This window comes from Schistocerca nitens, chromosome 1 (assembly GCF_023898315.1).
Source record: "Schistocerca nitens isolate TAMUIC-IGC-003100 chromosome 1, iqSchNite1.1, whole genome shotgun sequence".
NCBI lineage: Eukaryota > Metazoa > Arthropoda > Insecta > Orthoptera > Acrididae > Schistocerca > Schistocerca nitens.
In genome coordinates, this window is record NC_064614.1 from 1,013,395,195 (window position 1) to 1,013,408,099 (window position 12,905).

The 12,905-nt window shown below is 42.8% G+C and overlaps 1 protein-coding gene across 4 annotated transcripts in view; it reads left to right on the forward strand.

The window, feature by feature from the left end:
• The window catches only part of LOC126195906 (septin-2), a 318,131-nt gene that overhangs the window by 250,679 nt on the left and 54,547 nt on the right, over positions 1 to 12,905 (forward strand). For all 4 annotated transcript variants that reach the window (XM_049934527.1, XM_049934526.1, XM_049934525.1 and 1 more), the window contains exon 3: positions 7,229 to 7,321. In XM_049934527.1, the coding sequence (XP_049790484.1) occupies positions 7,229 to 7,321 (93 nt within the window). The remainder of the gene's footprint in view (positions 1 to 7,228; positions 7,322 to 12,905) is intronic.

Below are 12,905 nucleotides of genomic sequence, written 5' to 3' on the forward strand. Positions count from 1 at the left end.
TCTCCCACAGGCTATCAGTGGGAAGAGAGGGTTTCTGTATTGTTCTTTCAGAAGCAGTTTGATATGATGTTTTTTTAACTGTAACACATCCAAGAAGTGTATGACTACAACTTCATACACCACCATACATTTTGTTTTTCTACCATGACTTCAAGGTCTGTCTCAGGTGCAGAAAATAGAGCAATGTACTGCATCTGTAGAATATGTGATTGTAAGGGACTAGGTGCATCTAGGAACAGTGCTACACTATACTGTCCGCCTACTGTGCTGTTCTATCTCATAAATAAGAATAAAATGCATGAAAACTGTCTCTCTCCATTCAACAGACATCTAGCACACAAATAGCGGAATTGGGATCATCATGTGCTGTCATCGTTGATCTTTAAGAATATGAAATGAGGTGTGATAGGCACAGCAGGATGCCTTGGTTTGTTATTATTACTGGAGACTCTAGACAATATTGTTATGAAATATCGGTAATATAATGTGCATCAAAGATATTATACTCTTTAGCAGAGGAATTTAAGTGTGCTTACAACTCCTATAGAACCCTTTCGTGAAGAGTTTTTCACTACTTGCAGGGCTCTAGCACTGTCGGAAATAGGGCACAAGTGGTTGAAATCGAGACTTCATGATTGGTAACAGGTAGGCATAGTCTCTATGTGTATGTGTGTAGAGCTATCAGCTGCAGATGGTTGTGGTTCGAATGCACAACTTGCTAACTGTTCATCCATAATTTATGCAGCCAGGGAGACGCGCTTGGTAGGGAGAAGTGAAGCTCTTACGGTACAGGATGCTAAGTGCAATGACACACTGTCAACTAAGAAATATCTTATTACTGGGGTAAAACAATACCTGAACACAGAACATTGTTATCATCATGATTGTTCTTTTTATTAATAGATGCTCGCTTGTAAGAGGTGCGTCGACGTTAAATACAATTGTTACAGTGAAATGTCTTCTGCTTCAGAATGATGAGTGCTTGTGGGAACGCTTGCTGGTGGCATAGGGCATGTCTTACAGGCAGTCACAACTGTGCTTTCAGACAAACAACTCATGGTCAGGGTTGCTGTTATTTATCTCGCTTTGTTCTGTAGCCTGCCAGTGTCGCGGCCTATTGTGTACGTCTAGCTTTTGTCGGCATCAATAGTGCTGACAGCCTTCAGCCATGTGTTCCACTGTGGACTCAGGACTGTGCCTCCAGATATGGCTGGGCGAGCAGAGGGGGTGGCAGCTGCACATTTCCTAACCTGCGGGAGTACAAGGAAAAAAAAAACTATGTGGAAAATTCTCTGGAATTTTGTTGTTGCTCCAGGGGGCCAGCCTTTCTAGGAAATACATTTAACAGATTGCATGGAGCTTCCGTTTCATGTCTTTTGTCCATCTGTGACTGGTTTCCGCAGACCAGAGATGTTATGTCACTGCCGCGAGATGGATCTCTTCAGCGACGGGATAGACCACGCCTGTATCCCTACCTATGGTGAGGGGAGGGAGGGATGGCGGGTGGGAGATAAGACTGGCTCTAAGCTGGTTAGTTCATGACCGGTGTAATCTTTTGGGATCGGTTTTTGCACTAATTATGTTATGATGATTTTCTCAATCCCAGTACATGTATTGCATTATGACCTGTTTTTTACGTGTGCTGGTTTTTTACACAACAATTTCAATGTGCATTTAGAACAGTAAATCTTTTATCAGCAGTTGTGATAGCATGTACTGGCCGTCCAGAATTTCGAGGACCATTGCTGCAGGGTGATTGTCAAGCAATGCAGTGGGAGCCATCTTTAGTGAACTCAAGCGTCAAACAGCGATAGAGTGAGTCCTCAGGTGTATGCTCACGGGTAATACACTTACTAAACTGTCGTTGGTTGAACACATTTTCTGCCAAAACTAATGATACTACCTTCCAATCCTGCCTTTTTCTCGCTAGCTTTTAGGTGAAGGGACCATCCTATATAGAGTATGAGTACGTCTGCCACTAGTTTGGAGTGGTATTGTGGACTTTTTTTTCCCCACTGGATAAAGCTAGTGGTCTGACATAGTCACTTTTTGATCTATATTGCGATTTTAGCCGCTGCTTGCATAGCACAATGCATACAGATATGTAATTGGGCTCGATCTTTGATTAATTATGTAATTACGCTCGCTCTTTACTCCAGTTTCCCACCCAAAATAAATAAAGTACACTAACCTAACATTCTTCTCGTGCAGCTGTACAGTTTCCCTGCAAATGGAAGTTCACTTGGGCTTTCCGGTGGAAGGGCTGGGGTTAGAGTCCTAGAAAGAGCACCCGCCATTTTGAATTTCGCTCCAATTCCCTGGTGGAGGTGGGTTGAGACGTCCGTTAGGCCCTGGGACCAAGAAATTCCCAAAATTTTTTGAATTTCCCAAATTTTTTTGAATTTCCCGCCAAAATTTGAAATGCCCCAAAATTGGAGGGGGAGGGGAGGGGGTGGGGACTCACTTGCCAGCTCGTGAAAACTGGAAACAGCAATCCAACAAGCTTTTTCTAAACGCCGGCACCTTGTTGTGGTCTTCTTTGATCTACATAAGGCATATGACTCAGCTTGGCGCCATCACATTTTAGTTGCCCTCCATGGCTGTGGCTTTCAAGGCTCCCTTCAGATTTTTATCCACAACTTTTTATCTCACTGGCTCCCCCATCCTAGAGTTCGCAGTTCTCTGTCTCTCTTGGATTCAGGAGAACAGTTTCACACAGGGTTCTGCATTAAGTATCACACTCTTCTTCATCGCCATCAATGGGCTTGTAACCTCTGATGGGCCTCTGGTTACCCCAGCTTTGTATGTTGATGATTTTTGCATCTGGTGAACTCCCACTCAGTACCTTATCTTCTGAATGCCAGCTCCAAGGCGCCATCTGTAGGACCTCTGCATGGGCTCTTTCCCATGGTGTCCAGTTTTCTCCCTCCAAAACGAGGGTAACGCATTTTTGTCATCGACCCACAGTGCACACTGATTCAGAACATTACGCAGGCGACCAGAGCCTAGATGTTGTAGCACAGTCCCATATCTTGGGCCTTATTTTTGATAAAAAACCGACGTGGCTGCCCTATATTCGCCACCTGATGATTACCTGCATGTGGAAGTTTAATGCTCTCTGCCTCCTGGCTCGTGCATCTTGGGGAGCAGGCTGTGCTATTCTTCTCCATATTTACTGTGTTGTGGTTTTGTCCAGACTAAATTATGGTCATATGGCTCAGCGACCCCTTCCACTCTGAAACTACTTGACCCTGTTCATCATTATGGAGTGTGTCTGGCTAACGGTGTCTTTCACACTAGTCTCATCAACAGTCTCCTTGCAAAAGTGGGGATTGCCCTCTACAAGTATGCTGGAGCCAACTCTTGGTTTCTTGCACAATTGCCATTCCACAATTCCTTGACCATCCAGTGTACCCCTCCTCTTTGCAAAGATGAACATATCCTTCCTGATAAACCACCGATTTGTGGGATTGCTGGTTGGAATGTGTCTCACTTCCCTCTGTTGTGATCTCCATCTCCACTCACTGGGATGTGTGCAGTGTTTTTCCTCCCTTACTGGCCCCTTGGATGGTGCCTAGACCACTGATTAGGACCAATCTATTCCAGGGTCCTACAGTCTCTGTCACCCCTATGATGTTTTGGTAGCTTGCTGTTCCCCACTTGCAGAGTTCTGTGGTGCTATTATCTTCTACAATGTCAGTTCTATAACAATAAGGCAGAATACGCTTTCACATTCCTACTGGCATCGAACACCATTTACTGCCAGGAGCATGTAGTGTGTTCACAGCAGAGCTGCTAGCCATTAACAGGGCCCTCAGTTTTGTTACTCAGGTCTTCCTTCACAGTGTTTTAATATGTACCAACTCAATTAACAGCCTGCAGGCTATAAATCAGTGCTGCTCTTATCACGCTTTGTCTCTGCTATCCATGATCTATATACCCTTCGCCTTGCCACCTGGTCAGTTGTCTTTCACTGGGTCTCATGTCATGGGGGCACCCCAGGGAATTAACCATTTGTCTAGAGAGGCAGATACATGTCCCATTCTGTTTCATGATTCCAGGTGCAGTTGTGCAGATACACATCAAATCTCTCTTAGCCAAAATGTGGAATGACATCTGGTGCACGAATGCTTTCAGTAATAAACTCCACAAATTAATGAGACTATCGCAGTTTGGTGCTCTTCCTCAGTTTCCTACATGAAATTGGTTTATATATTCAGTTACAATATTTTGCTTTACTCCTGGAGCAGGGTAGGGTGGTATGTGGTTGGGGCCTCTCTTCGTGTTTTCTGAATCTGAGACACATAACCACTTCCTCTTGCAAAGACTGCTCTTTTATCCCTCTGTTTTTTCAGTGTTTAGATTTGGCTTAATCTTTTATGTCTTCTACTGTGTGTGTTTTCAGCTTTCTTGCTTTACAGTTTGACACCTCTGACTGGATCTGTCCACTTTTAGCGGACACCTCTATCTTATATATGTAACTTTTGATAACTCACTTTTTAGGCCCATAACCCCCCTCAATCAGTCCATCAATTGACCAAATGTGGTCTTAATTTAAGAACGAGATATCTGATAATGTGTGATTGGAGCACAGCGTTGTATGGCAGTGAGGCATGAACTGTGGGAAAACTGGAACAGAACAAAATAGAGGCATTTGAGATGTGGTGCCACAAAAGGTAAGGAATGAGGAGATTAGCTGTAGACTGGGTGAAGAAAGGAATACATGGAAAATACATAATACTGACAAGAAGAAGGGACAGGGCAATACATCTTTTAAGAGACATCGGCGAATAACTTCCATGTCACTAGAAGGAGCTGTAGGGGGTAAAGACTGTAGAGGAAGGCAGAGATTGGGATATATCCAGTAAATAATTGAAGATGTAGGTTGCAAGTGCTACTTGGAGACGAAAAGGTTGGTACAGGTGAGGAATTAATGGTGGGCCACTTCAAACCATTCACAGGACTGTGACTCGAAAGCCACTTCCATAATAAGCATGTGAGGTACAACGTTTGCGCGTTTTTCAGTGTCAATACAAGAAGTTCCCAACTCGCCCTTTCATCTGCATATGTCGCATTTTACAACCGGGCTAGTATCTGGAAGGAAAAAAAGGTTTGCAATGACTTTTGTCCTAAACCACACACACACGTGCTAAACTTTATAGACTTGCATTGTTAGTAGCTACATGTAGTGTTAGCGAAAACTGACAAGCCCTTCAGTATTTACAAGAAAAAAATGGGTTTACTGTTTATTTGCCTAAACAGTGCTTTTTTTTCCTTTGTGATGTGAATGGAGCTAAAAATCAGTCATGATGATTAATTTTATGTCTTGACTATTTTTTGTGATGCTCCTCAGATAACGGTTAAAAATCTCAGACAGTATAGTGTCTGTTAGTGCTTAAATTAAAGAAATAAAATTTTATCAGATGTTACCTTTACATTCTATATGGAAGTAAAGTAATAATTACTGCTGAAGGAGATCCACAGTTCATCAGTCTCAAACTAACTTAAATCGGTCCTGAACCACAGGAGAGTAAAATGTATTAAAAGTCTGATATTCCATGCTGGAAACTGGGCAGAGTACAGCTCTATACCTACAAGTTATAAATTAAATAATATAATTGTGATAATGAAGTGCTGTAACATTATTGCCAAGTAGCAGAAAAACATGAATTAGCCCACGATGTGTGTTGTGGAAACAGCACCAATTACTGTGAAGTGAAATGAAATTCTGTAAGTAAATGCATATACTGCCCATACTCATAATGGGCTAGTAAGATAAAAATTTTGCTAAGTCTTATTTACTAAAATACATTACATGTTTCCAGAATGAGATTTTCACTCTGCAGCAGAGTGTGCACTGATATGAAACTTCTTGGCAGATTAAAACTGTGTGAGGGACTGAGACTCTAACTCAGGACCTTTGCCTTTCACGGGCAAGTTGCTGCTCAGTACATATAATGTAAGGTTCTCTGTGAGATTAATATTAATTTTAAATTATTTATTTTTCTTTGATTTAATGATATTATGCTGCAAACGCATCAAAAACTGTCACAGTTTTCAGAGCAGAAATCACTGTTTGCAATCGTATCTACATCATCATCCACTGTTCAGTCATCCAAAACTGTTGTCTCTGGTACCTCCATGTTTAAACTGAGATGAAGAAAATAAATCTTTAGAAAATCTTTGTTTAATTTATAAAACATTTATTTTTACAATTATTTCTGTATTTCAATACTCCTCACTGATTTTATTGCACTAAATAAAACTTGCAGTATTTTGATTTTTATCAAACAAAATCATATACTTTTGTGCAGTTTTTTAAATGCTGCACAAAAACAAACTGTTAGAGAATTGAATTTTACATTCTGATAAATTATACAGTCTTTGTAGCATTTAAATTTTCACATACAACTAAATAATTCCAGGGGTTAAACTTGCACATAAATATTGCATTCGATAGGGCAGAAAGTAAGTCTGCAAAACTGAAATTCGCTACCGGACCTTTTTTTTTTTATTTTTTTTTATGCCATAGCTCAGAACACATTATACGTTAACCAACACTTTAAGTATTTTATTGGAGAAATAGGAAGATACCCAACACCATTGTCCTGAAGTTCTTCCTCTTGTTCGCCAGCAGAATTTTTATCTCTGGCTATTGCAAAATTGTCATATATGTCATCTCTTTCTTGAGCCATATCACTGGCATGTTCGTGCAATCACTAATTAAAAACTTGATCAAACTTAGAACCCTTAAAATTGACACCTTCCTCAGAACATATTTTGCACTGTAGTAAGAAAACGGGTATGTAATTCACAAGGTGAAGTCTAGGAGACCCCAATACATGTCAGCAACAAAGAAGGCGATAATGCAACTGACAGTAAAACATTATAGAGTTGGTGATTTAAGGAGTGTAGATGGAGTATAGAAGCACTCCACCACAATTTACCTCGGAGGGCGGTCTGTGAGAGCACACTTTGTGAGTTAAGCACTAGAGGCCCCTGTCGACAGTGTAAGTTGTTAACAACTGGGTGAACTCTTGTTTCTTGTGAATAAACACAAACAATGTAAAAAACCAACAATGTAGCACATGAACATACATTTCATAACAATGTCTACACAACTGACAAAGCCCGGATGTGCACACATTGCTCAGCACAAGTATGTAAATGTTTTGGTGCTCATTTGATTTAGATATACGTTCTAATAAGTCTCCATGTCTGTTGACAGAACGCATTGAGAAGACAACTAGCATTGAGAAGAAGACGATGGACATTGAGGAGCGAGGTGTGCGGTTACGACTGACTGTTGTTGATACGCCAGGTACTCTCACGGTTGATACTTCCTGTCTCAAAAGAAGACTACTCTCATAGCACTGATTTAGGCTGATTGTTTTACACCCTAATTCTCCATTTTTGGAACAACTCTGCCACATTACACTTATTGTTGTTACTCCACAAATACTGTCCCTCCTACTGCTACTTCCAGTATCAGCTGATGTAATTTTACATCCTTTATGTGCATCTCATCAATCTGTTCCTCCCTTTATCCCCTTTCTTGTAAGTTATCTATTGATTTCTTTCTTTGGCTATTACCAGTAATCTATTCAATTAATTTTACACTTTATCTGTGCATTAATTAATGATATTTGAAAACTACACATTACAATCTCTCCATTTTTTTGTTGCTTTCGATGTTTTAATTAATATGCACAATATGATTTGGCACTTGTTTGGAAGCAGAGGAATCAGTGAAAGCTGGATGACTTCTGACAGATACAAACTGTATCCATGTAGCACATGCTAAGTGCATTTCGCATTAATTTTGGGGAACACTAACCATTACATTTTTTAATTGTAAATAATAACACTGTTTGCGATTATGTGCACGTGTTTGCATCGTATCTTTATAATACATCATTGACATGAAATTCTGTATATTTTTGCAAGTTTGAAGAACACATGGAAAGTAATTATTTTTATTAACCCACATTTTATGTATTACAAATTGGCACCAAAGTTTTGTTTGCCTGTTCTCTTCCACTGCGATCAGTGTGTGATATTACAAAATTGCACCACAATATTGTTGACAGAGCTAATTTGTTGTACATTGCTAAAAAACCTCGCCTAAAAATCATTTGTCAATGTTTGCTTGCCGCAGACAATGTAGAACCCCTCAGCAACACTGTCTTATAAACAGAATAATTCATTCATCTATTTTTAATAACCTTACCTACATAGTGATGTTGAGGGCCCCATGTGTGGGCAATGGATTGCAGTGATCCATTGTGCGCTATATCTCCTGCAATTGGGCGCTCGCCTCGACACTCCTTATACAAGTGATTTGACAAACAATTTCAATCAGCATTACAAATATCACTGTGTTAGTAAGCCATGCAGTGGAAAATAAAACACAATTTAGCAGTATTTGGTGTTGATTTTAGTATCCCAACAAATACTTAAAAAAATCAAATAAACGAGAATTATAATTTATTAAACTTGTTTTCAAATGGTTTTTCTTGTCAACTTAGGTTACTTTACAGAATATATTACATTTTTCCCTGGCGCCAAGTGATTTGTGTACATCTTTCCAGTGTGTTAATACAATTAGTTTTTCATTTGTTAGTCCTCAATTCCTTTTTCATTCATTAGTTTAATAATTTAACTGTGAGTGTATACATAATTTATTTTCAATCCTGATGTGTCTACAGAGATATTGTCAACAGCAGAGCTACTGATTACCTTAACTTTTGTCATAATTTATGAAGGAGAGTTAGATTATATGAAATGAGAAAGGAATTTAATAGAGCTGTGTAATAGATTTGCCTTGAACATTTATATTAAAATATACTCTTAACATTGCCATATGTATGTCATTCTGTTTAGAAGTTAAAAACGTTAATAGTGCTTGTAATTATTTCATAAACAACTCTATTATTGGATGGAGACCATTGAGTTACAACTATTACTATGAACTGTCCCTCAATCCTACTTCTAAAGCACAAGCTTCGAAATGCTAATCACTGCAAAATTGGAGCCCTAAGGTTCTTACTCAACACAGCACAATGGAATGGAACAAAACTACACAACCTCTCTTAATAACTAGAGAAATGAAACGCAGCCACGTATCACTGCTAATTAACCACGAAGCCATCCTTCAAGCATGTATTTCATGCAATCCTTCAGACAGCCCAGGACTTCCATGCAATCAGCAATTGATCGCAGTGGTACAACCATCAGTGGAGGAATACAGAGCAGCGTGATGTGGACACATGTCCACACAGATGCAACTAGGTACCTGCGTTGTTTACCATGACCTACACCTCTTAGCATACAACCTGAATTAGAAAAGCTTGTGGAGCACTGGCAAATTGACATAAATTATTTTATGTGCATATAATTATCAATGGCAAAACTGGTAGACGCCGACCTTGGAGAAGGTCAGTTTGGATCCTGTAGAATGTAGGAACATGCAAGGCAATACTGACGTTGCAACTTACCTTAGGAGGTAGTTTAAGGAAGGGCAAACCTACATTTCTAGCATTTGTAGACTTAGGAAAAGCTTTTGACAATGTTGACTGAAATACACTCTTTCAAATTCTGAAGTTGGCAGGAGTAAAATACAGGGAGCAAAAAACTATTTATAATTTTTACCGAAACCAGATGGCAGTAATAAGAGTTGAGAGGCACAAAAGGGAAGCAGTGGTTAAGAAGGAAATTGTTGTGTCGATTCCCTAAGGTCTCGACACAATGAGTGGCTAGGTGCACGCGAAACTAACGCAGACGGGCGTAAATTCTGAAACAGGAGACTGGATGAAAACTATAAAGAAAAGAAGAGAGATATTAATATACTTAACTTTAATGTAGTCTTGTTCTTGTTGAAATACATCTCTTGCATAGTAGTAAGCAATTAGCAATGATACACATGGCGCCTTGCTAGGTAGTAGCGATGGACTAGCTGAAGGCTATTTAATCTGTCTCTCGGCAAATGAGAGGAATACTTGGTAGGTCTAGTCGCAAGCTATGTCGTCCGTACAACTGGGGCGAGGTGAAGTCCGTGTCTTGTGACCTGCCCTGTGGTGGCGCTACGTTTGCGAATACACAGTGGCGACACGCGGGTCCGACATGTACTACAGGACCGCGGCCGATTTAAGTTACCACCTAGCAAGTGTGGTGTCTAGCGGTGACACCACATTCCTCCCCCGCAAATCGGCGAACGGTCGTGAGATAAGGCTTCCGCCCGCCGTGGGGATGACCCCATGTTGACGTATGCGATGAGGTGGGGAGCCTAACAACAGGCGAGGCTGTGCCACCCGCACCCGGCCATTCGGTCCGAGGGGAGCTAGGAAACGCCTGCAAACCTAGTCCAGGGTGCACGTCAACATGAGGTGTTTGCGCACGTAATGATATAAGAGGAGCCGCGGGGTCGACCTCCATGTGGTCGGAGCACCCGACGGGCGAAGACGACATCTGGTCCGGAGCGGGCAAGAGGTCCATGGCGGAGGACGGCTGGTCACGGGAAGCAAGCGGCGGCGCGTGACCCAGAGAGGCGCGTGGCGGCTGCAGCGAAGCGTCCGCTGCTGGCGGCGCCGGCGGCGGCTGCGGCGGCGCGACGCCATGAGGCAAAATGGAAGGCAGCGTCGGTAACACCTGGGGATGAGGCGAGCCAGTAGATGGGTCCCCAGGGCGCTGACCTGACGGCTCCGTCGCTGAAAGCAGACGGGGAGCGGCAGAACCCAGGCGACGACAGAGGCGCAGCTGATTGAGATGCCGACGCACCTCACCAGAGGCCCCCAAAACCAAATACATCGCGCGGCCGAGGCAGCGAAGAATGCGCCCTGCGAGCCAACGCTGTGAACCGCGATAGTTGCGATAATAGACAACGTCGCCAGGAGCAAAAGCAGGAGTCTGCCGCTGCACAGGAACCTGATGTGGCGGATGCAACAAAGACATCAGAGTTCGATGAGGACGACCATGGAGCAATTCAGCCGGCGAGCGACCATCGCGAGGCTGAGAGCGATATGAGGACAAAAAGAGCAACAAAGCGTCCTCCCGAGAATGCGACTCTTTCAACTTCAACATCTGTGACTTGAAAGTCCGGACCAATCGTTCCGCGGCACCGTTTGACTGAGGCGAAAACGGCGCGGATGTCAGATGTTGAATACCATTGGCCTTGCAGAACGACTGAAATTCTGCGGACATGAATTGTGGGCCATTGTCGGAAACAATAGTCTGCGGAAGACCTTCAATGCAAAAGATAGCAGACAAGGCTTGGATGGTGGCAGAAGACGTCGTGGAAGACATCCGGACAACAAAAGGAAAATTACTGAAAGCATCGACCACAACCAACCATCGAGCATTCCAGAATGGACCAGCAAAATCGATGTGCAAGCGTTGCCAAGGGGAAGTGGCTTTCGGCCATGCAAAGAATTTCCGCGGCGGTGCGGATTGTTGTTCGGCACACGCCACGCAAGAGGAGCACATATTCGCAATCGCAGCATCGATTCCGAACCAAGTACAGTGCTGTCGAGCAAGTTGTTTCGTTCGCACTATACCCCAATGTCCTTGGTGAAGAAGCCGTAAGACAGAGGACTGTAACGAACGTGGGACCACGACTCGGGACTGATCATTATCGGAACGCAACAACAAAACACCACGTCGTACAAAAAGTCTCTCCTTGTGAGCAAAAAAACGGCGAACCAAAGGATCCGCGATCCGTGACTTTGACAAGGGCCATTGCGTAGCAACAAAACGCAAAACAGGAGCAAGGACAGGGTCAGCAGCTGTGGCTGTAGCTACACGACGAAAATCAATCGGAAACGATGCGACCACGTCATCGGCTTCCGAATCAATGAACATGCAAGCAAGTTCGGAAGAATCGAATGCTTTATCCTCAGCAACAGGCAAACGGGACAACGCATCAGCGTTGCCGTGCTTAGCAGTGGACCGATACAAGATATCGTAGCGGTACTGCGAGAGAAAAAGTGACCAGCGAATGAATTTCTGCGCTGTACGTGGAGGTACAGGCTTGTTCGGATGAAAAAGCGATGTCAAAGGTTTGTGGTCGGTGATGATTGTAAAGTGACGACCATACAAGAAGTCATGAAACTTGGTAACACCAAACACAAGAGCCAAAGCTTCCTTCTCTATTTGTGAATAATTTCTTTGCGCAGATGAGAGCAATTTGGACGCAAAGGCAATAGGGCGACCATGCGAGCCATCTTTGTGCGCAAGCACAGCACCGATCCCGAAATCCGAGGCATCTACCATCAACAAAAGGGGTTTTCGGGGATCGAATGGCGTAAGGCAAGTATTTGAAAGTAACGCCGATTTCAACTGGCGAAAGGCGCGTTCGCATTCCGTCGTCCAGACGAACGGAACACCTTTACGGCGTAAGCGATGAAGCGGAGCTGAAATGGAAGAAGCATTGCGCACAAACTTTGAATAATAATTTACCTTACCCAGCACACTCTGTAGCTGTCTTAAGTTCTGCGGTGACGGCAAGTCCTGAATGGCACGAAGGTGCTCTGGACTCGGATGTATACCTTGGGCGTTAAGGACATGGCCCAGGTACGGTAAGTCACGAGCAAAAAACACACATTTGTCCTTCCTCAAGCGAAGACCATTCTGACGCAAGACCTGAAATAATGTCCGGAGATTCTGCAAATGTTCGGCTTCTGTCTTTCCTGAGATCACAATATCGTCCAGATAGTTCGCAGCAGTAGGGACCGACGCACAAATAGTTTGTAAATATTGCTGAAATAAAGCAGGGGCGGATGCACACCCGAATGGCAGTCTTTTGAAGCGATACAAGCCAAGATGCGTGTTTACCACGAAGACGCGCTGGGATTCTTCGTCCACAGGTATTTGCAAGTACGCATCTGCTAGGTCCAATTTTGAAAAATATT